Below are 24,571 nucleotides of genomic sequence, written 5' to 3' on the forward strand. Positions count from 1 at the left end.
ATTCTCCAGGGTGTCCTCAGAGTACAGCCTCCATTCATTCCACCTACAGCGCCATGGGACTTGAATCTGGTTTTAGAGTTCTTACAGTCTTCATATTTTGAACCCTTACAGCAAGTGGATATAAAGTTTCTCACTTGGAAAACAATTTTTCTTCTAGCCTTAGCTTCGGCAAGGCGTGTTTCGGATTTGGGTGCCTTGTCATGCAAGTCACCGTATTTGGTGTTTCATGATGACCGAGCGGAACTTCGGACGAATCCCGCTTTCTTACCAAAGGTAGTGTCATCTTTTCACATCAATCAACCAATAGTAGTTCCTGTGTTGACGGCACATTCTGGAACTCTGGATGTGGTACGCGCATTACGCGTTTATGTATCCCGAACGTCTTCAGTTCGTAAGACGGATACGTTGTTTGTTCTCTATGATGCGGCCAAGATGGGTTGGCCAGCGTCTAAACAAACCTTATCCAGATGGATAAAACTGACCATACGTCAGGCTTACCTTCATGCTAGGTTACAACCACCTACATCAGTAACCGCTCATTCCACACGTTCTGTGGGAACTTCATGGGCAGCTGGTCGGGGAGCTTCTACGACGCAGCTTTGCCGTGCGGCTACACGGTCTTCAGTGCACACGTTTGTGCGCTTTTACAAGTTTGATACGTTTGCGGCATCAGCATCTAGCTTTGGCCGCCTAGTGTTACAAGTGCCAAACAGCTCTCCCGCCCACGGGGGAAGCTTTGGTACGTCCCAAGAGTACTCCAGTGACCCCTAGTGGATGATAAAGAAAATAGGATTTTGGTACTTACCAGGTAAATCCTTTTCTTTGAATCCATAGGGGGCACTGGACGCCCACCCAGAGCAGTTTTACCTAGTTGTGGTGAGTTCTGAGGATCTTATGGTAACACACTTTCACCGACTGGTTCAAATTACAAGTGCTGGTTAGGGTGTCAACTGTTTAGTTGTCAGTAACGTTATGTGTCAACTTCGTTATTGTCCGTTATGTTATATGTAATACTCCATTGTCAACCTCTCTATAGTTCCTGTTCGGCTCAGTAAAAAACACTGAGGTACTCGGGGATATGGAGGGGTGGAGAGTTGTAAATTTAAATATTCAGTGCTGTTCCTACGGAAGCCCGTCCATATCCCAAGAGTACTCCAGTGCCCCCTATGGATTCAAAGAAAAGGATTTACCTGGTAAGTACCAAAATCCTATTTTCTCGTAGTCCGTAGTGGATGCTGGGCGCCCGTCCCAAGTGCGGACTGTCTGCAATACTTGTATATAGTTATTGTTAACTACAAGGGTTATTGTTGAGCCATCTTTTGAGAGGCTCTGTTGTGTTTCATACTGTTAACTGGGTATATTATCACGAGTTATACGGTGTGATTGGTGTGGCTGGTATGAGTCTTACCCGGGATTCAAAATCCTTCCTTATTGTGTACGCTCGTCCGGGCACAGTATCCTTACTGAAGTCTGGAGGAGGGTCATAGTGGGAGGAGCCAGTGCACACCAGGTAGTCCTAAAGCTTTCTTAGCTGTGCCCAGTCTCATGCGGAGCCGCTATTCCCCATGGTCCTTACGGAGTCCCCAGCATCCACTACGGACTACGAGAAATAGATTTACCGGTGAGTAAAATCTTATTTTATCCTGTATGCACCCAACAAGCTGGGTGCTCCTGCTTCTAAGCAGACTATTGCTCGCTGGATCTGTAGCACGATTCAACTTGCACATTCTGTGGCTGGACTGCCGCATCCTAAATCTGTAAAAGCCCATTCCACGAGGAAAGTGGGCTCTTCTTGGGCGGCTGCCCGAGGGGTCTCGGCTTTACAACTTTGCTGAGCTGCTACTTGGTCGGGTTCAAACACATTTGCAAAATTCTACAAGTTTGATACCCTGGATGAGGAGGACCTTGAGTTTGCTCATTCGGTGCTGCAGAGTCATCCGCACTCTCCCGCCCGTTTGGGAGCTTTGGTATAATCCCCATGGTCCTTACGGAGTTCCCAGCATCCACTAGGACGTCAGAGAAAATAAGAATTTACTCACCGGTAATTCTATTTCTCTAACGTCCTAGTGGATGCTGGGGACTCCGTCAGGACCATGGGGAATAGCGGCTCCGCAGGAGACAAGGCACAAAAGTAAAAGCTTTAGGATCAGGTGGTGTGCACTGGCTCCTCCCCCTATGACCCTCCTCCAAGCCTCAGTTAGGTTTTTGTGCCCGGCCGAGAAGGGTGCAATCTAGGTGGCTCTCCTAAAGAGCTGCTTAGAGTAAAAGTTTTGTTAGGTTTTTTATTTTCAGTGAGTCCTGCTGGCAACAGGCTCACTGCATCGAGGGACTTAGGGGAGAGAAGTGAACTCACCTGCGTGCAGGATGGATTGGCTTCTTAGGCTACTGGACACCATTAGCTCCAGAGGGAGTCGGAACACAGGTCTCACCCTGGGGTTCGTCCCGGAGCCGCGCCGCCGACCCCCTTGCAGATGCCGAAAAGTGAAGAGGTCCAGAAACCGGCGGCAGAAGACTTTTCAGTCTTCATAAGGTAGCGCACAGCACTGCAGCTGTGCGCCATTGTTGTCAGCACACTTCATAACAGCGGTCACTGAGGGTGCAGGGTGCTGGGGGGGGCGCCCTGGGCAGCAATGATAGTACCTTATTCTGGCTAAAAATACATCACATATAGCCCCTGGGGGCTATATGGATGTATTTAACCCCTGCCAGGTCTCAGAAAAACGGGAGAAGAAGCCCACCAAAAAGGGGGCGGGGCCTATTCTCCTCAGCACACAGCGCCATTTTCCCTCACAGAAATGCTGCTAGGAAGGCTCCCATGCTCTCCCCTGCACTGCACTACAGAAACAGGGTTAAAACAGAGAGGGGGGGCACTGATTTGGCGATATGACTACATATATTAAAATGCTATAAGGGAAAAGCACTTATATAAAGGTTGTCCCTGTATAATTATAGCGTTTTTGGTGTGTGCTGGCAAACTCTCCCTCTGTCTCCCCAAAGGGCTAGTAGGTCCTGTCCTCTATCAGAGCATTCCCTGTGTGTGTGCTGTGTGTCGGTACGTGTGTGTCGACATGTATGAGGACGATGTTGGGAGGCGGAGCAAATTGCCTGTAATGGTGATGTCACTCTCTAGGGAGTAGACACCGGAATAGATGGCTTATTTAAGGAATTACGTAATAATGTCAACACGCTGCAAGTCGGTTGACGACATGAGACGGCCGGCAAACATATTAGTATCTGTCCAGGCGTCTAAAACACCGTCAGGGACGTTATAATGCCCATTTTACCTCAGTCGGTCGACACAGACACAGACACGGACACTGACTCAAGTGTCGACGGTGAAGAAACAAACGTATTTTCCTTTAGGGCCACACGTTACTTGTTAAGGGCAATGAAGGAGGTGTTACATATTTCTGATACTACAAGTACCACAAAAAAGGGTATTATGTGGGGTGTGGAAAAACTACCTATAGTTTTTCCTGAATCAGATAAATTAAATGAAGTGTGTGATGAGGCGCGGGGTTCCCCCGATACAAAATTATTGGCGGTATACCCTTTCCCGCCAGAAGTTAGGGCGCGTTGGGAAACACCCCTTAGGGTGGATAAGGCGCTCACACGCTTATCAAAACAAGTGGCGGTACCGTCTCCAGATACGGCCGCCCTCAAGGAGCCAGCTGATAGGAGGCTGGAAAATATCCTAAAAAGTATATACACACATACTGGTGTTATACTGCGACCAGCGATCGCCTCAGCCTGGATGTGCAGCACGGGGGTGGCTTGGTCGGATTCCCTGACTGAAAATATTGATACCCTTGACAGGGACAGTATTTTATTTACTATAGAGCATTTAAAGAATGCATTTCTATATATGCGAGATGCACAGAGGGATATTTGCACTCTGGCATCAAGAGTAAGTGCGATGTCCATATCTGCCAGAAGATGTTTATGGACACGACAGTGGTCAGGTGATGCGGATTCCAAACGGCACAAAGATGTATTGCCGTATAAAGGGGAGGAGTTATTTGGGGGTCGGTCCATCGGACCTGGTGGCCACGGCAACTGCTGGGAAATCCACCGTTTTTACCCTAAGTCACATCTATGCAGAAAAAGACACCGTCTTTTCAGCCTCAGTCCTTTCGTCCCCATAAGCATATCTGCCCAGGGATAGAGGAAAGGGAAGAAGACTGCAGCAGGCAGCCCATTCCCAGGAACAGAAGCCTTCCACCGCTTCTGCCAAGTTCTCAGCATGACGCTGGGGCCGTACAGGACCCCTGGATCCTACAAGTAGTATCCCAGGGGTACAGATTGGAAAGTCGAGACGTTTCCCCTCGCAGGTTCCTGAAGTCTGCTTTACCAACGTCTCCCTCCGACAGGGAGGCAGTATTGGAAACAATTCACAAGCTGTATTCCCAGCAGGTGATAATCAAAGTACCCCTCCTACAACAAGGAAAGGGGTATTATTCCACACTATATGGTGGTACTGAAGCCAGAAGGCTAGGTGAGACCTATTCTAAATCTGAAATATTTGAACACTTACAAAGGTTCAAATCAAGATGGAGTCACTCAGAGCAGTGATCGCGAACCAGGAAGAAGGGGACTATATGGTGTCCCGGGACATCAGGGATGCTTACCTCCATGTCCCAATTTGCCCTTCTCACCAAGGGTATCTCAGGTTCGTGGTACAGAACTGTCACTATCAGTTTCAGACGCTGCCGTTTGGATTGTCCACGGCACTCCGGGTCTTTACCAAGGTAATGCCCGAAATGATGATTCTTCTTCGAAGAAAATGGACGACCTCTTGATAAGAGCAAGGTCCAGAGAACAGTTGGAGGTCGGAGTAGCACTATCTCAAGTAGTTCTACGACAGCACGGGTGGATTCTAAATATTCCAAAACCGCAGTTGTTTCCGACGACACGTCTGCTGTTCCTAGGGACTGGACACAGTCCAGAAAAAGGTGTTTCTCCCGGAGGAGAAAGCCAGGGAGTTATCTGAGCTAGTCAGGAACCTCCTAAAACCAGGAAAAGTGTCAGTGCATCATTGCACAAGAGTCCTGGGAAAAATGGTGGCTTATTACGAAGCGATTCCATTCGGCAGATTCCACGCAAGAACTTTTCAGTGGGATCTGCTGGACAAATGGTCCGGATCGCATCTTCAGATGCATCAGCGGATAACCCTATCTCCAAGGACAAGGGTGTCTCTCCTGTGGTGGTTACAGAGTGCTCATCTTCTAGAGGGCCGCAGATTCGGCATTCAGGATTGGATGCTGGTGACCACGGAGGCCAGCCTGAGAGGCTGGGGAGCAGTCACACAGGGAAAAAATTTCCAGGGAGTGTGATTAAGTCTGGAGACTTTTCTCCACATAAATATACTGGAGCTAAGGGCAAATTTATAATGCTCTAAACTTAGCAAGACCTCTGCTTCAAGGTCAGCCGGTATTGATCCAGTGGGACAACATCACGGCAGTCGCCCACGTAAACAGACAGGGCGGCACAAGAAGCAGGAGGGCAATGGCAAAAACTGCAAGGATTCTTCGCTGGGCGAAAAATCATGTGATAGCACTGTCAGCAGTGTTCATTCCGGGAGTGGACAACTGGGAAGCAGACTTCCTCAGCAGGCACGACCTCCACCCGGGAGAGTGGGGACTTCATCAGGAAGTTTTCCACATGATTGTGAACCGTTGGGAAAGACCAAAGGTGTACATGATGGCGTCCCGCCTGAACAAAAAACTGGACAGGTATTGCGCCAGGTCAAGAGACTTTCAGGCAATAGCTGTGGACGTTCTGGTAAGTGGGCGTACCAGTCGGTGTATGTGTTCCCTCCTCTGCTTCTCATACCCAAGGTATTGAGAATTATAAGACGTAGAGGAGTAAGAACTATACTCGTGGCTCCGGATTGGCCAAGAAGGACTTGGTACCCGGAACTTCAAGAGATACTCGCAGAGGACTCATGACCTCTGCCGCTAAGAAGGGACTTGCTTCAGCACGTACCATGTCTGTTCCAAGACTTACCGCGGCTGCGTTTGACGGCATGGCGGTTGAACGCCGGATCCTAAGGGAAAAAGGCATTCCGGAAGAGGTCATTCCTAACCTGGTCAAAGCTAGAAAGGACGTGACCGCACAACATTATCACCACATGTGGCGAAAATATGTTGCGTGGTGAGGCCAGGAAGGCTCCACGAAGAAATTTCAACTCGGTCGATTCCTGCATTTCCTGCAAACAGGAGTGTCTATGGGCCTCAGATTGGGGTCCATTAAGGTTCAAATTTCGGCCCTGTCAATTTTCTTCCTGAAAGAATTGGCTTCAGTTCCTGAAGTCCAGAAGTTTGTCAAGGGAGTACTGCATATACAACCCCCTTTTGTGCCTCCAGTGGCACTGTGGGATCTCAACGTAGTTCTGGGATTCCTCAAATCACATTGGTTTAAACCGCTCAAATCTGTGGATTTGAAATATCTCACATGGAAAGTGACCATGATGTTGGCCCTGGCCTCGGCCAGGCGAGTGTCAGAATTGGCGGCTTTGTCTCACAAAAGCCCATATCTGATTGTCCATTCGGACGGGGCAGAGCTGCGGACTCGTCCCCAGTTTCTCCCTAAGGTGGTGTCAGCGTTTCACCTGAACCAGCTTATTGTGGTACCTGCGGCTACTAGGGACTTGGAGGACTCCAAGTTGCTAGATGTTGTCAGGGCCCTGAAAATATCGGTTTCCAGGACGGCTGGAGTCAGGAAAACTGACTTGCTGTTATCCTGTATGCACCCAATAAACTGGGTGCTCTTGCTTCTAAGCAGACGATTGCTAGTTGGATGTGTAGTACAATTCAGCTTGCACATTCTGTGGCAGGCCTGCCACAGCCAAAATATGAAAATGCCCATTCCACAAGGAAGGTGGGCTCATCCTGGGCGGCTGCCCGAGGGGTCTCGGCATTACAACTCTGCCGAGCAGCTACGTGGTCGGGGGGAGAACACGTTTGTAAAATTCTACAAATTTGATACCCTGGCTAAAGAAGACCTGGAGTTCTCTCATTCGGTGCTGCAGAGTCATCCGCACTCTCCCGCCCGTTTGGGAGCTTTGGTATAATCCCCATGGTCCTGACGGAGTCCCCAGCATCCACTAGGACGTTAGAGAAAATAAGATTTTACTTACCGATAAATCTATTTCTCGTAGTCCGTAGTGGATGCTGGGCGCCCATCCCAAGTGCGGATTGTCTGCAATACTTGTACATAGTTATTGTTACAAAAATCGGGTTATTATTGTTGTGAGCCATCTTTTCAGAGGCTCCGCTGTTATCATGCTGTTAACTGGGTTCAGATCACAGGTTGTACAGTGTGATTGGTGTGGCTGGTATGAGTCTTACCCGGGATTCAAAATCCTTCCTTATTGTGTACGCTCGTCCGGGCACAGTATCCTAACTGAGGCTTGGAGGAGGGTCATAGGGGGAGGAGCCAGTGCACACCACCTGATCCTAAAGCTTTTACTTTTGTGCCCTGTCTCCTGCGGAGCCGCTATTCCCCATGGTCCTGACGGAGTCCCCAGCATCCACTACGGACTACGAGAAATAGATTTATCGGTAAGTAAAATCTTATTTTCTCGAAGTCCGTAGTGGATGCTGGGCGCCCGTCCCAAGTGCGGATTGTCTGCAATACTTGTATATAGTTATTGCCTAACTAAAGGGTTATTGTTATGAGCCATCTGTTCGTGAGGCTCAGTTGTTGTTCATACTGTTAACTGGGTATATTATCACGAGTTATACGGTGTGATTGGTGTGGCTGGATGAGTCTTACCCGGGATTCCAAATCCCTTTCTTATTGTGTCAGCTCTTCCGGGCACAGTTTCCTTAACTGAGGTCTGGAGGAGGGGCATAGAGGGAGGAGCCAGTGCACACCAGGTAGTCCTAATTCTTTCTTAGAGTGCCCAGTCTCCTTCGGAGCCCGCTATTCCCCATGGTCCTTACGGAGTTCCCAGCATCCACTACGGACTACGAGAAATAGAATTACAGGTGAGTAAATTCTTATTATACACTGTATACCCCCTCCCCTACCCTATATATACACTGCATATACCCTCATACCCTATATACACTGTATACCATCATACCCTATATATACATATATACACGGTATACCCCCTCCCCTATATATAGACTGTATACCCTCATACCCTATATATACACTGTATACCCCCTCATACCCTATATATAGACTGTATACCCTCATACCCTATATATACCCTCATACCCTGTATATACACTGTATACCCTCATACCCTATATGTACACTGTATACCCCCTCATACCCTATATAGACACTGTATACCCCCTCATACACTATATATACGCTGTATATTCCCTCATACCCTATGTATACACTGTATACCCCCTCATACACTATATATACACTGTATACCCCTCCCCAACACTATATATACACTGTATACACCCTCATACCCTATATATACACTGTACACCCCCTCATTCCCTATATATATATATATATATATATATATATATATATATATATATATATATATACACATACATTACATACACTGTATACCCTATATACACTGTATACCCCCCTCATACCCTATATATACACTGTATACCCCCTCATACCCTATATATACACTGTATATCCCCTCATACCCTATATATACACTGTATATCCCCTCATACCCTATATATACACTGTGTACCCCCTCATACCCTATATATACACTGTATTCCCCCAGGAGGACGGTGAGACCCCCTACCCTGTGTATATCTACAGTGTGTCCCCTCATACCCTATATATACACTGTGTACCCCCTCATACCCTATATATACACTGCGTACCCCTCATACCCTATATATACACTGCATACCCCCTCATACCCTATATATACACTGCGTACCCCCTCATACCCTATATATACACTGTATACCCCCTCATACCCTATATATATATATATATATATATATATATATATATATATATATATATATATATATATATATATATATATATATATATATATATACTGTATACCCCACATATACACACTGTGTACCCCCCCACATACCCTATACACACTGTGTGCCCCCAGGAGTACGATGAGATCCCCAACCCCGTATATACACTGTATATACCCTCCCCTACACTATATATACACTGTATACCCCTCCCCTACACTATTTATACACTGTATACCCCCTCCCCTACACTATTTATACACTGTATACCCCCTCCCCTACACTATTTATACACTGTATACCCCCTCCCCTACACTCTATATACACTGTGTGCCCCCAGGAGGACTGTGAGACCCCCCCAACCCACCCCATATATATACACTGTATAGCCCCTCCCCTATCCTATATATACACTGTATCCCCCCTTATACCCTATATATACACTGTATTCCCCCAGGAGGACGGTGAGACCCCCTACCCTGTGTATATCTACAGTGTGTCCCCTCATACCCTATATATACACTGTGTATCCCCAGGAAGACAGTGAGACCCCCTACCCCGTATATACCTACTGTGTACCCTCATACCCTATATATACACACTGTGTATCCCCAAGAAGACGGTGAGACCCCCTACCCGGTATATACACTGTATATCCCCTCCCCTATCCCGTGTATATACACACTGTGTACCACCCCTACTATATATATATATATATATATATATATATATATATATATATATATATATATATATATATATATATATATATATATATATATATATAAACAGGTAATATTGCCTGTCATGTAATGGAAGGGGAAGCAGTACTGCTGGGTAATATTGCCTGCCATGTAATGGAAGGGGAAGCAGTACTGCTGGGTAATATTGCCTGTCATGTAATGGAAGGGGAAGCAGTACTGCTGGGTAATATTGCCTGTCATGTTATGGGAGGGGAAGCAGTACTGGGTAATATTGCCTGTCATATTATGGAAGGTTAAGCAGTACTGCTGGGTAATATTGCCTGTCATGTAATGGAACGGGAAGCAGTACTGGGTAATATTGCCTGTCATGTAATGGAAGGGGAAGCAGTACTGCTGGGTAATATTGCCTGCCATGTAATGGAAGGGGAAGCAGTACTGCTGGGTAATATTGCCTGTCATGTAATGGAAGGGGAAGCAGTACTGCTGGGTAATATTGCCTGTCATGTTATGGGAGGGGAAGCAGTACTGGGTAATATTGCCTGTCATATTATGGAAGGTTAAGCAGTACTGCTGGGTAATATTGCCTGTCATGTAATGGAACGGGAAGCAGTACTGGGTAATATTGCCTGTCATGTAATGGAAGGGGAAGCAGTACTGCTGGGTAATATTGCCTGCCATGTAATGGAAGGGGAAGCAGTACTGCTGGGTAATATTGCCTGTCATGTAATGGAAGGGGAAGCAGTACTGCTGGGTAATATTGCCTGTCATGTTATGGGAGGGGAAGCAGTACTGGGTAATATTGCCTGTCATATTATGGAAGGTTAAGCAGTACTGCTGGGTAATATTGCCTGTCATGTAATGGAACGGGAAGCAGTACTGGGTAATATTGCCTGTCATGTAATGGAAGGGGAAGCAGTACTGCTGGGTAATATTGCCTGTCATGTAATGGAAGGGGAAGCAGTACTGCTGGGTAATATTGCCTGTCATGTAATGGAAGGGGAAGCAGTACTGCTGGGTAATATTGTCTGTCATGTAATGGAAGGGGAAGCAGTACTGGGTAATATTGCCTGTCATGTAATGGAAGGGGAAGCAGTACTGGGTAATATTGTCTGTCATGTTATGGAAGGGGAAGCAGTACTGGGTAATATTGCCTGTCATGTTATGGAAGGGGAAGCAGTACTGGGTAATATTGCCTGTCATGTTATGGAAGGGGAAGCAGTACTGGGTAATATTGCCTGTCATGTTATGGAAGGGGAAGCAGTACTGGGTAATATTGCCTGTCATGTTATGGAAGGGGAAGCAGTACTGGGTAATATTGCCTGTCATGTAATGGAAGGGGAAGCAGTACTGGGTAATATTGCCTGTCATGTAATGGAAGGGGAAGCAGTACTGGGTAATATTGCCTGTCATGTAATGGAAGGGGAAGCAGTACTGGGTAATATTGCCTGTCATGTAATGGAAGGGGAAGCAGTACTGGGTAATATTGCCTGTCATGTAATGGAAGGGGAAGCAGTACTGGGTAATATTGCCTGTCATGTTATGGAAGGGGAAGCAGTACTGGGTAATATTGCCTGTCATGTTATGGAAGGGGAAGCAGTACTGGGTAATATTGCCTGTCATGTTATGGAAGGGGAAGCAGTACTGGGTAATATTGCCTGTCATGTAATGGAAGGGGAAGCAGTACTGGGTAATATTGCCTGTCATGTAATGGAAGGGGAAGCAGTACTGGGTAATATTGCCTGTCATGTAATGGAAGGGGAAGCAGTACTGCTGGGTAATATTGTCTGTTATGTTATGGAAGGGGAAGCAGTACTGGGTAATATTGCCTGTCATGTAATGGAAGGGGAAGCAGTACTGGGTAATATTGCCTGTCATGTAATGGAAGGGGAAGCAGTACTGGGTAATATTGCCTGTCATGTAATGGAAGGGGAAGCAGTACTGAGTAATATTGTCATGTGATCCCCTCTTGTACTCTTTTCAGATGTCTCTGTTTGGAGAATTTGGTGAAATGGAGGATTCCGATCTTCTGGATTTCCTGTTGGAGGATATGTGTAATAATGTCCCTGAGAATTATAACCAAGAGCTGCCTGTGTGGGGGTCTGGAGAGCGAGAGGTGAGGTTTTCGAGTGTGCATATATTGGGATTGTGGCTGAAGAGACCCATTTGCCACATGGTTAATGGCGGCCACGGCATGTAAGGGGTTAACCCTTAAAGTGCCCGGTGCCATTTTAAGGACAATAGGTGCTTGGCGCCACTGTTAAGATGTAATTACAGCGCTGGGCGCGGACTGTTTAAAAATATGTTTAATGATGTGTTTTAATATGTCATATGTAGTGCTCTGTGCACAATTGTAGGATTGCATGTTTAAATGAATTTATATTTAAGATGTGCTCACCTGTATATTTAAAGGAAAAATGCACTTACTACTGAATATATATAGATAGATAGATAGATATATCTCTAATCTCTGAATAAGCATCCCCTATCATCTGTGACTAGGAAATGTGATGCTTATTGTCCTCTCCTAGCAGATATGTGAATGACAAAACCTTTTGAGGTTGGGCAGTGCACGGCAGGTAAAGGCTGGGTGTGAGTAACTCAGGGAAAGCAATTAATCACGGGGGATTTCCTTATTACATATGTAAAGTGGTATGGGGATGGAAACCTGTATTTATTTCTGTAGCTGGTTTGATATACGAATCCTGAATGGTAGATGCAGGAAGGATGAGGAACATTTGTTTGGGAAATCAAATACAAACCGTATTTTAAAGCTATGTGATAAATGTATCAATGGCGAAGTGTAAACTGCCAGGTGGTAGGAATTGGAGTTTACAAGACACCAAACTTTGTCTGTGTGACAGGAAGGAGGAAATTGCTTCATGCACTTATATCCTTTTAAAATGTAATTTATTTATATTTTGTAAGATATCCTGATTGGATGGAAAGGACTGTGGTTTGTGGTTTTACTGTATAAAAAGAAGAGGCCTGTGAGCTCCAGTGAATTATACCAACTACATTCTGCTGTAACGTCTTGCTGTATTGCTGCTGCCCCTAGCAATAGGGAAGAGTTCTCTTTAGACCTATTTGGGCAAATAAAGATCTTCTGCCTAAAGACGACTGCTTCATCTTGTGACCTGCAGGGCTAGGCGAAACCTAGCTCCGTTCACCGGCTGTCCAGGGTGTAACCAGCGTCTCCAAGCTCCGCCTTCGGCCTGCTATCATGTTGTGCTTGGGCAAGCAACGTTTGGGGATTCGGCAATACCACACAGGTGTGGTAAGGCGGCGTGTCGACGCATGCAGAGCAGAACCGTGGTTCCAGACGCCACGGCAGGTTAGGAGCCTGGTGGTGGCAGCGTAAACCCGCCAACTGCGCAGTGCGTGGAGTCAGTAACGGATGGTTACTGGTGGTAAGCGGGAATCCACTATGAGGCCAGGTCCCATGTGACCTAAACATCCATTCTGTGTACTGGGGACGGGACACGACCACGGTGAGGGCTTTCGTACAGGCCCGTCCGGTCACAGGGGTCCAGTTCTTCTGCAGCTAGTAGTGACTCTGCCAGTTCCCGACTGTCTCCTTGTTAAGGTGTTAGCTCTGGGGGGCCTAGCCACTCTATACCGGCGGCTTCGGGGGGTCTAGCCACTCTATACCGGCGGCTTCGGGGGGGCCTAGCCACTCTATACCGGGGGGGCCTAGCCACTCTATACCGGCGGCTCCGGGGGGCCTAGCCACTCTATACCGTGGGGGCCTAGCCACTCTATACCGGCGGCTCCGGGGGGGCCTAGCCACTCTATACCGGGGGGGCCTAGCCACTCTATACCGGCGGCTCTGGGGGGCCTAGACACTCTATACCGGCGGCTCTGGGGGGCCTAGACACTCTATACCGGCGGCTCTGGGGGGCCTAGACACTCTATACCGGCGGCTCTGGGGGGCCTAGCCACTCTATACCGGCGGCTCTGGGGGGCCTAGCCACTGTATACCGGCGGCTCTGGGGGGCCTAGCCACTGTATACCGGTGGCTCTGGGGGGCCTGGCCACTCTATACCGGCGGCTCTGGGGGGCCTGGCCACTCTATATCGGCGGCTCTGGGGGGCCTGGCCACTCTATATCGGCGGCTCTGGGGGGCCTGGCCACTCTATACCGGCGGCTCTGGGGGGCCTGGCCACTCTATACCGGCGGCTCTGGGGGGCCTGGCCACTCTATACCGGCGGCTCTGGGGGGCCTGGCCACTCTATACCGGCGGCTCTGGGGGGCCTGGCCACTCTATACCGGCGGCTCTGGGGGGCCTGGCCACTCTATACCGGCGGCTCTGGGGGGCCTGGCCACTCTATACCGGCGGCTCTGGGGGGTAAGGCCTGACCAGTCTATACCGGCGGCTCTGGGGGGTAAGGCCTGACCAGTCTATACCGGCGGCTCCGGGGGGTAAGGCCTGGCCACTCTATACTAAACAAAACACTGTTAAAATAGACTTTTATTAAATGTGCGATTTAGACCCTGAAGCAAAATATCGATCTTGAGTAAATTTATCCCATGGCCTCCAGACACTTATTTTTTCTGGTTTGCATGGGGTTTGGTCTGTGTAGGATCATGAGAAAACTATTGATATCAGCAAGATGTCTCCAGTTATTTAATTATACAGCAAATACCACTCTACCAGCAATATATCACTGAAACCAGGCTGTACTCCTGACGCTGTTTTCCTGCCTCTCCTGCAGCGTCACTCCCTCTGCACCGCTTCCCTGCCTCTCTCCCCTACTGCATCTCTCTCCCTCTGCACAACTTCCCTGCCTCTCTCCTACAGCATCTCTCTCTCTGCACTGCTTCCCTGCCTCTCCTACTGCATCTCTCTCCCTCTGCACAACTTCCCTGCCTCTCTCCTACAGTGTCTCTCCCTCTGCACCGCTTCCCTGCCTCCTACAGCGTCCCTTCCTCTGCACCGCTTCCCTGCCTCTCACTCCTACTGCGTCTCTCTGCACAACTTCCCTGCCTCTCTCCTACAGCGTCTCTCCCTCTGCACCGCTTCCCTGCCTCACTCCTACAGCGTCCCTTCCTCTGCACCGCTTCCCTGCCTCTCACTCCTACTGCGTCTCTCTCTCTGCACTGCTTCCCTGGCTCTCTCTCCTACTGCGTCTCTCTCTCTGCACTGCTTCCCTGGCTCTCTCTGCACTGCTTCCCTGGCTCTCTCCTACTGCGTCTCTCTGCACCGCTTCCCTGCCTCTCCTACTGCGTCTCTCTCCCTCTGCACAGCTTCCCAGAGCGTCTCCCTCTGCACTGCTTCCCTGCCTCTCTCTCCCTCTGCACCGCTTCCCTGCCTCTTTCCTACAGCTTCACTCCCTCTGCACTGCTTCCCTGCCTCTCTCTCCTACTGCGACTATCTCCCTCGGGCACCGCTTTCCTGCCTCTCTGTCCTGCAGCCTCTCTCTCCCTCCGCTTCCCTGCCTCGCTCTCCTGCAGCCTCTCTCTCCCTCCGCTTCCCTGCCTCTCTCTCTGTCCTGCAGCCTCTCTCTCCCTCCGCTTCCCTACCTCTCTCTCTGTCCTGCAGCCTCTCTCTCCCTCCGCTTCTCTGCCTCTCTCTCTGTCCTGCAGCCTCTCTCTCCCTCCGCTTCCCTGCCTTTCTCTCCTGCAGCCTCTCTCTCCCTCCGCTTCCCTACCTCTCTCTCTGTCCTGCAGCCTCTCTCTCCCTCCGCTTCTCTGCCTCTCTCTCTGTCCTGCAGCCTCTCTCTCCCTCCGCTTCTCTGCCTCTCTCTCTCCCTCCGCTTCCCTGCCTCTCTCTCCTGCAGCCTCTCTCTCCCTCCGCTTCCCTACCTCTCTCTCTCTCTCTCCTGCAGCCTCTCTCTCCCTCCGCTTCCCTGCCTCTCTCTCTGTCCTGCAGCCTCTCTCTCCCTCCGCTTCCCTGCCTCTCTCTCCTGCAGCCTCTCTCTCCCTCCGCTTCCCTGCCTCTCTCTCTGTCCTGCAGCCTCTCTCTCCCTCCGCTTCCCTGCCTCTCTCTCCTGCAGCCTCTCTCTCCCTCCGCTTCCCTACCTCTCTCTGTCCTGCAGCCTCTCTCTCCCTCCGCTTCTCTGCCTCTCTCTCTGTCCTGCAGCCTCTCTCTCCCTCCGCTTCTCTGCCTCTCTCTCTCCCTCCGCTTCCCTGCCTCTCTCTCCTGCAGCCTCTCTCTCCCTCCGCTTCCCTGCCTCTCTCTCTGTCCTGCAGCCTCTCTCTCCCTCCGCTTCCCTGCCTCTCTCTCTCTGTCCTGCAGCCTCTCTCTCCCTCCGCTTCCCTGCCTCTCTCTCTCTGTCCTGCAGCCTCTCTCTCCCTCCGCTTCCCTACCTCTCTCTCTGTCCTGCAGCCTCTCTCTCCCTCCGCTTCTCTGCCTCTCTCTCTGTCCTGCAGCCTCTCTCTCCCTCCGCTTCCCTGCCTCTCTCTCTCCCTCCGCTTCCCTGCCTCTCTCTCCTGCAGCCTCTCTCTCCCTCCGCTTCCCTACCTCTCTCTCTCTCTCTCCTGCAGCCTCTCTCTCCCTCCGCTTCCCTGCCTCTCTCTCTGTCCTGCAGCCTCTCTCTCCCTCCGCTTCCCTGCCTCTCTCTCCTGCAGCCTCTCTCTCCCTCCGCTTCCCTGCCTCTCTCTCTGTCCTGCAGCCTCTCTCTCCCTCCGCTTCCCTGCCTCTCTCTCCTGCAGCCTCTCTCTCCCTCCGCTTCCCTACCTCTCTCTCTGTCCTGCAGCCTCTCTCTCCCTCCGCTTCTCTGCCTCTCTCTCTGTCCTGCAGCCTCTCTCTCCCTCCGCTTCTCTGCCTCTCTCTCTCCCTCCGCTTCCCTGCCTCTCTCTCCTGCAGCCTCTCTCTCCCTCCGCTTCCCTGCCTCTCTCTCTGTCCTGCAGCCTCTCTCTCCCTCCGCTTCCCTGCCTCTCTCTCTCTGTCCTGCAGCCTCTCTCTCCCTCCGCTTCCCTGCCTCTCTCTCTCTGTCCTGCAGCCTCTCACAGTAGTTCTCCACCTTTATTGTACATATTGAGCATAGAGGTAGCTGACCTTGGTGTCCGTCTTTTGTGTGCAGGTGCTGAGTGATAGCACGGTGGAAGGCTTCCTCTGTGAGCTCCTGGGCAGCCCCCTATGTGATGATCCTGACTCTCCTGTGGCCAGTGACAGCGGTATATCTGAGGGCCAGACAGCTGTCCCTTCTCCTGGGACCTGGGAGACCACCCCACCTGGTAGCCCCAACATTGTACAGAGCGAGCACAATTACTTCATGCCGCAGGGGAACGATGCAGATGTCCTGCAAAGTGTCCGCTCTGAGACCTGTGATGGAGATGTTTTCATAGACTTGGGTAAGTTATTACTGTACATGATGATCCCAGCTTTAATAGACTTACTTCATACATCATGTAACAGATATACAGTATCGCGGTCACATATTGAGTGAGATCTTTCCATAGTTACTGTGAATATTCCCCACTGTCCCCAAACCTCCATAAATGGTGGTGTAGATCTCCTCACCTTATGTCTGTTTTATTGTGTTCAGTGTGGACTGTAGTCTGTGCTCCCATAGACCTGTAAGTTGTGGTCTGTAGTCTGGCGGTGCTCCTGTACACATGTACATTGTGGAATGTAGTCTGGCGGTGCTCCTGTACACTGTGGACTGTAGTCTGGCGGTGCTCCTGTACACTGTGGGCTGTAGTCTGGTGGTGCTCCTGTACACATGTACACTGTGGACTGTAGTCTGGCGGTGCTCCTGTACACATGTGGACTGTAGTCTGGCGGTGCTCCTGTACACATGTGGACTGTAGTCTGGTGGTGCTCCTGTACACATGTACACTGTGGACTGTAGTCTGGCGGTGCTCCTGTACACATGTGGACTGTAGTCTGGCGGTGCTCCTGTACACATGTGGACTGTAGTCTGGTGGTGCTCCTGTACACTGTGGGCTGTAGTCTGGTGGTGCTCCTGTACACATGTACACTGTGGACTGTAGTCTGGCGGTGCTCCTGTACACATGTGGACTGTAGTCTGGCGGTGCTCCTGTACACATGTGGACTGTAGTCTGGTGGTGCTCCTGTACACTGTGGACTGTAGTCTGGCGGTGCTCCTGTACACATGTGGACTGTAGTCTGGCGGTGCTCCTGTACACATGTGGACTGTAGTCTGGTGGTGCTCCTGTACACATGTACACTGTGGACTGTAGTCTGGCGGTGCTCATGTACACATGTACACTGTGGGCTGTAGTCTGGTGGTGCTCCTGTACACTGTGGACTGTAGTCTGGCGGTGCTCCTGTACACTGTGGACTGTAGTCTGGCGGTGCTCCTGTACACTGTGGACTGTAGTCTGGCGGTGCTCCTGTACACTGTGGACTGTAGTCTGGCGGTGCTCCTGTACACTGTGGGCTGTAGTCTGGCGGTGCTCCTGTACACTGTGGGCTGTAGTCTGGTGGTGCTCCTGTACACATGTACACTGTGGACTGTAGTCTGGCGGTGCTCCTGTACACATGTGGACTGTAGTCTGGTGGTGCTCCTGTACACATGTACACTGTGGACTGTAGTCTGGCGGTGCTCATGTACACCGTGGACTGTAGTCTGGCGGTGCTCCTGTACACGTACACATGTGGACTGTAGTCTGGCGGTGCTCCTGTACACATGTGGACTGTAGTCTGGCGGTGCTCCTGTACATTGTGGCCTGTAGTCTGGTGGTGCTCCTGTACACGTACACATGTGGACTGTAGTCTGGCGGTGCTCCTGTACACATGTGGACTGTAGTCTGGCGGTGCTCCTGTACACATGTGGACTGTAGTCTGGCGGTGCTCCTGTACACATGTGGACTGTAGTCTGGCGGTGCTCCTGTACATTGTGGCCTGTAGTCTGGCGGTGCTCCTGTAGACCTGTACACTGTGGACTGTAGTCTGACTGTGCTCCTGTAGACCTGTACACTGTGGACTGTAGTCCGGCGGTGCTCCTGTACACCTGTACACTGTGGACTGTAGTCTGGCGGTGCTCCTGTAGACCTGTACACTGTGGACTGTAGTCTGGCGGTGCTCCTGTACATTGTGGCCTGTAGTCTGGCGGTGCTCCTGTAGACCTGTACACTGTGGACTGTAGTCTGGCAGTGCTCCTGTACACTGTGGACTGTAGTCTGACTGTTCTCCCGTAGACCTGTACACTGTGGACTGTAGTCTGGCAGTGCTCCTGTAGACTTGTACTGTGGACTGTAGTCTGACTGTGCTTGTTTCTCTGAATTATTTCTCCACCTTCTCTGTTTTCAGACGTTTGTGTGGAAGAGCCGGAGCTGGAGTTAGAGGACCCCATCAGCCTTTGTATGGAGGATGAGGAGGAAGACGATGAGTCCTCCTACCAGAGCCATCAGGTATGAATGGGGGGCCACCTTCTGGGTATATAACTGAGAGGACCTACTTCTACCCTAAATGTTCTGTGTTCAGCAGGTGATACAGTTAACGGAGGAAGAGTCTCGACTGCTTGGAAAGGAAGGAGTCACTTTACCCCAACATTTGCCCCTCACCAAGGTAACGCCACATTTATCTGCCCCTTCCAATGGCCAAAAGACCTGATACCAGGATTTCCATTATCAGATAACTCTGTGCATGGACAGCCCCAGCTAGATACAGGGCTTCATCTCTCTGGCCAAGGCTTGTATAGCATCCATGGCTCTAGGTGGGGCCTGTATAGCATCAATGGCTCTGGGTGGGGCTTGTATAGCATCCATGGCTGTAGGTGGGGCTTGTATAGCATCCATGGCTCTAGCTGGGGCTTGTATAGCATCCATGGCTCTAGCTGGGGCTTGTATAGCATCCATGGCTCTAGCTGGGGCTTGTATAGCATCCATGACTCTAGGTGGGGCTTGTATAGCATCAATGGCTCTGGGTGGGGCTTGTATAGCATCCATGGCTCTGGGTGGGGCTTGTATAGCATCAATGGCTCTGGGTGGGGCTTGTATAGCATCCATGGCTCTGGGTGGGGCTTGTATAGCATCCATGGCTCTAGGTGGGGCTTGTATAGCATCCATGACTCTAGGTGGGGCTTGTATAGCATCCATGGCTCTGGGTGGGGCTTGTATAGCATCAATGGCTCTGGGTGGGGCTTGTATAGCGTCCATGACTCTAGGTGGGGCTTGTATAGCGTCCATGACTCTAGGTGGGGCTTGTATAGCATCCATGACTCTAGGTGGGGCTTGTATAGCATCCATGACTCTAGGTGGGGCTTGTATAGCATCCATGGCTCTGGGTGGGGCTTGTATAGCATCCATGGCTCTGGGTGGGGCTTGTATAGCATCCATGGCTCTAGGTGGGGCTTGTATAGCATCCATGGCTCTAGGTGGGGCTTGTATAGCATCCATGGCTCTAGGTGGGGCTTGTATAGCATCCATGGCTCTAGGTGGGACCCCCCCCCCCAATCTCCCATCCAGTACTCACAGCACTATTAAAAAGGCCACATACCTGCCTGGATGATGTTCAGCTCTTGATGAAAGCACAGACAGATGTGGGAATGTAGTTAGTGATATCGGCTGTATAAGGTCCGGTGTCCCTGTAACGCGAGCGCTGTGTGTTCCCAGGCCGAGGAGCGAGTTCTGAAACGCGTGCGCAGGAAAATCCGGAACAAGCGCTCGGCCCAGGAGAGTCGGAAGAAGAAGAAGGAATATGTGGATGGGTTAGAGAACAGGTTGGTACAATTCTCCATAGGGTGACCGGATACACTGCACGTTACATATGGGGGAAGACCTGCCATATATGGGGGAAGACCTGCCATATATGGGGGAAGACCTGCCATATATGGGTATTACAGATGGACGTGTATTATATGCGTTCCCTGTATAAATATCAGGACTCATGCTTCATGTAAAGGTCAGGTCTGGAAGTGTAACCTCCCCAGTCTTCCATATCAGCCCTCCGCTGGACCCTCTGATATCTCCCCTCACCTTTTCTGTCATCGGAACACCAGTCCCTGGTGACGTCCCAACGCTGACCCCCCGAGGAAGGTGCTCTCTCTGGTTCCCATATACGGAGACGCCTCATTAGCCACAAACACATTGGATCTGTGAAAGTAAGGAACAAGGAGCTCGTGGCTGCCGGGCACGGGTGACCAGCACCAAGAGTTCCACTAACTGACCAGGTAGAGTGGAACAGGCTTTGCTTCTGCAGTGTAAGAGCGGCGAGTCACAGCCGGGACCCCTCTAGTGCAGACCCAGCCCTGGTGTAAGTGTCACACAGAACCAGAGGATTGTCTGACACAAAGCATCCTTCCTCTGTCCACCCTTTCCTCTGATACCTCTCATAGTAAAGACTATAAGAGATCATAGAGGTGGCAGTCTTTCCTTACTGGCCAAGAAGACCTTGGTTTGCAACAGCAATGAAATTGGTAGTATTCATGGACTCTTTATGGCCAATCGGGTCACATCTGCTACATCAGGGACCAGTACTTCATCCACGTTTGTCAAGAGTCCATTTCACAGTGTGGAGATTGAAAATATTCAAGAATAAGGGTCTGTCTGATCAAGTAGTGCAAATGCTTACACAAGCAAGAGAGGGTTCCTCACAAGCATATTACAGGGTATGGAAGAAGTTTGTTTCCTGGATGGGACCTGGCTCTGAGAAGAAGCAAGCTGAAACACCCCGGGTTCTGCAATTGTTCCATGATGGATTTGTGCAAGATCTAGCCATGTGCACTATAAAGGGACATAGCAGCCTTGAGTGTCCTTCTGGATAGAAGATTGGCAGAGGAGGAATTAATATAGAGATTCTGTCAGTTCGTTAAGAAAATACGACCACATATTAGGTCACTGGTTGCTCCATGGGATCTGAACCTGGTCCTGAATGCTCTAATGATATAGTCATTTGAACCAGTCTAGTGCGTTACAATCTCTATGGGCAGAGGATCCCTACTTGAAAAATATGCCAGACAAAGTTGTACTAAGAACCAATCCAAATCATCTTTCTTTCCGCATCCTAAGATGAAGAAGGAAGAAGATTGGCATACATTGAATCTTGTTAGAGTTAATGGACACCTACTGTGGAGGTCAGGTCCTGCAAGGGGCACTTGTGACATTAATGGTGTTATATTAGCATGTATTCTGTAGTTCTGAACATTTATTTATCAGCCAGTGCCGCTTAAGACCTCGTGGTAAAATAGTCCCAGAAATACTGTGTTCTGTCTTTGAGGAGGACGGCTTTACAATGTCCCTGTGCTGTAACCTTCATGGTCCTTTACCTATTCGAGCATTGCCACCGGAGCAAATGGGTAAATCAGACAAAAATTCCATGGGCTCATTATGGCAGGATAGAGGGAAAGATTCCACCTTCCAGTTATCTACTCCAGGTATAAACGCTGCCGATATCGCTGGGCCCTGTTGTTCTGCTCAGATTCCTCCATTGCCGGGAGCTTTGCGTTGTCTGACTGACTTTTCTGCAGCACATGTGGAAATTCTGACCCAACAATACCTATATTAAAGAAAATATTTATTTATCATTTCAAATAAAACAAGTGTGTTTGGGTACAAAGCTGCTTTTTCCCTCAAAATACCCCATACTAACAACGTGAAAAAAGTTTTTTTTTAGATTTTTGCAAATTTATTAAAAATGAAAAACTAAGAAATCACATGTACATAAGTATTCACAGCCTTTGCCATGAAGCTCAAAACTGAGCTCAGGTGCATCCTGTTTCCACTGATCATCCTTGAGATGTTCCTACAGCTTAATTGGAGTCCACCTGTGGTAAATTCAGTGGATTGGACATGATTTGGAAAGGCGCACACCTGTCTATATAAGGTTCCAGACTTGACAGTGCGTGTCTGAGCACAAACCAAGCATGAAGTCAAAGCAATTGTCTGGGGATACAGAAAAATATCTGCTGCTTTGAAGGTCCCAATGAGCACAGTGGCCTCCATCATCTGTAAATTGAAGAAGTTCGGAACCACCAGGACTCTTCCTAGAGCTGGCCGGCCGTCTAAACTGAGCGATCGGGGGAGAAGTGCCCTAGTCAGGCAGGTGATCAAGAACCCAATGGTCACTTTGTCAGAGCTACGGCATTCCTTTGTGGAGAGAGGAGAACCTTCCAGAAGGACAACCATTTCTGCAGCAATACACCAATCAAGGTTGAGTAGTATGGTAGAGTGGCCAGACGGAAACCACGCCTTAGTGAAAAGGACATGGCAGCCTGCCTGGAGTTTGCCAAAATGCACCTGAAGGACTCTCAGACCATGAGAAACAAAATTCTCTGGTCCGATGAGACAAATATTCAACTCTTTGGCGTGAATGCCAGGCGTCATGTTTGGAGGAAACCAGGACCGCTCATCACCAGGCTAATACCATCCCTACAGTGAAGCATGGTGGTGGCAGCATCATGCTGTGGGGGTGGTTTTCAGCGGCAGGAACTGGGAGACTAGTCAGGATAGAGGGAAAGATGAATGCAGCAATGTACAGAGACATCCTGGATGAAAACCTGCTTCAGAGCACTCTTGACCTCAGACTGGGGCGACTGTTCCTCTTCCAGCAGGACAACGACCCTAAGCACACAGCCATGATATCAAAGGAGTGGTGTCAGGACAACTCTGTGAGAATGTCCTTGAGTGGCCCAGCCAGAGCCCAGACATGAATCCGACTGAACATCTCTGGATCTGAAAATGGTTGTGCACCGACGCTTCCCATCCAACCTGATGGAGCTTGAGAGGTGCTGCAAAGAGGAATCAGCGAAACTGCCCAAAGATAGGTGTGCCAAGCTTGTGGCATCATATTCAAAAAGACTTGAGACTGTAATTGCTGCCAAAGGTGCATCTGCAGAGTATTGAGCAAAGGCTGTGAAGACTTATGTACATGTGATTTCTTAGTTTTCTATGTTTAATAAATGTACAAAAATCTCAAAAAAAAAATTCACGTTGTCAATCTGGGGTATTGTGTGCAAAATTTTGAGGGAAAAAATTAATTTATTACATTTTGGAATAAGGCTATAAGATAACAAAATGTGGAGAAAGTGAAGCGCTGTGAATACTTTCCGGATGCAATGTAACCACACACACCCCACACCCACCTACCTCCCCTCTGCAGGGAAAGTGTGCGCAATGTATGTATATGTAGGATCACAACAGGTGTATACAGGTTGAGTATCCCATATCCAAATATTCCGAAATACGGAATATTCCGAAATACGGAATTTTTTGAGTGAGACTGAGATAGTGAAACCTTTGTTTTTTGAAGGCTCAATTTACACAAACTTTGTTTAATACACAAAGTTATTGAACATAATGTATTAAATGACCTTCAGGCTGTGTGTATAAGGTGTATATGACACATAAATGATTGTGTGAATGTAGACACACTTTGTTTAATGCACAAAGTTATAAAAAATATTGGCTAAAATGACCTTCAGGCTGTGTATATAAGGTGTATATGAAACATAAATGAATTGTATGTATGTACACACACTTTGTTTAATGCAAGAAGTTATAAAAAATATTGGCTAAAATGACCTTCAGGCTGTGTGTATAAGGTGTATATGTAACATAAATGCATTCTGTGCTTAGATTTAGGTCCCATCACCATGATATCTCATTATGGTATGCAATTATTCCAAAATACGGAAAAATCCCATATCCAAAATACTTCTGGTCCCAAGCATTTTGGATAAGGGATACTCAACCTGTATAATAATCCTGTTCTGTAATTCTGCAGGGTGACCATCTGCACCACACACACACACACACACACACACACACACACACACACACACACACACACACACACACACACACACACACACACACACACACCCCTTTGCCCATCCCTCTGTAGGGTGTGTACACTATGTATATGTAGGATCACAGGTGTATATAATAATCCCGTTGTGTAATTCTGCAGGGTGACCACCTGCACCACACACACACACACACACACACACACACACACACACACCCCTTTGCCCATCCCTCTGTAGGGTGTGTACACTATGTATATGTAGGATCACAGGT

The 24,571-nt window shown here is 49.1% G+C and overlaps 1 protein-coding gene across 2 annotated transcripts in view; it reads left to right on the top strand.

The window, feature by feature from the left end:
* CREB3 (cAMP responsive element binding protein 3) overlaps positions 1–24,571 on the top strand; it is a 52,405-nt gene that overhangs the window by 16,020 nt on the left and 11,814 nt on the right. Inside the window, exons 2-6 of one of the 2 annotated variants that reach the window (XM_063957474.1) lie at positions 11,628–11,759; positions 16,669–16,939; positions 18,864–18,964; positions 19,038–19,121; positions 20,168–20,274. In XM_063957474.1, coding sequence (XP_063813544.1) covers positions 11,628–11,759; positions 16,669–16,939; positions 18,864–18,964; positions 19,038–19,121; positions 20,168–20,274 — 695 coding nt within the window. The remainder of the gene's footprint in view (positions 1–11,627; positions 11,760–16,668; positions 16,940–18,863; positions 18,965–19,037; positions 19,122–20,167; positions 20,275–24,571) is intronic. The other variant, XM_063957475.1, reaches the window with a different exon arrangement.

Source organism: Pseudophryne corroboree, chromosome 1 (genome assembly GCF_028390025.1).
Source record: "Pseudophryne corroboree isolate aPseCor3 chromosome 1, aPseCor3.hap2, whole genome shotgun sequence".
NCBI lineage: Eukaryota > Metazoa > Chordata > Amphibia > Anura > Myobatrachidae > Pseudophryne > Pseudophryne corroboree.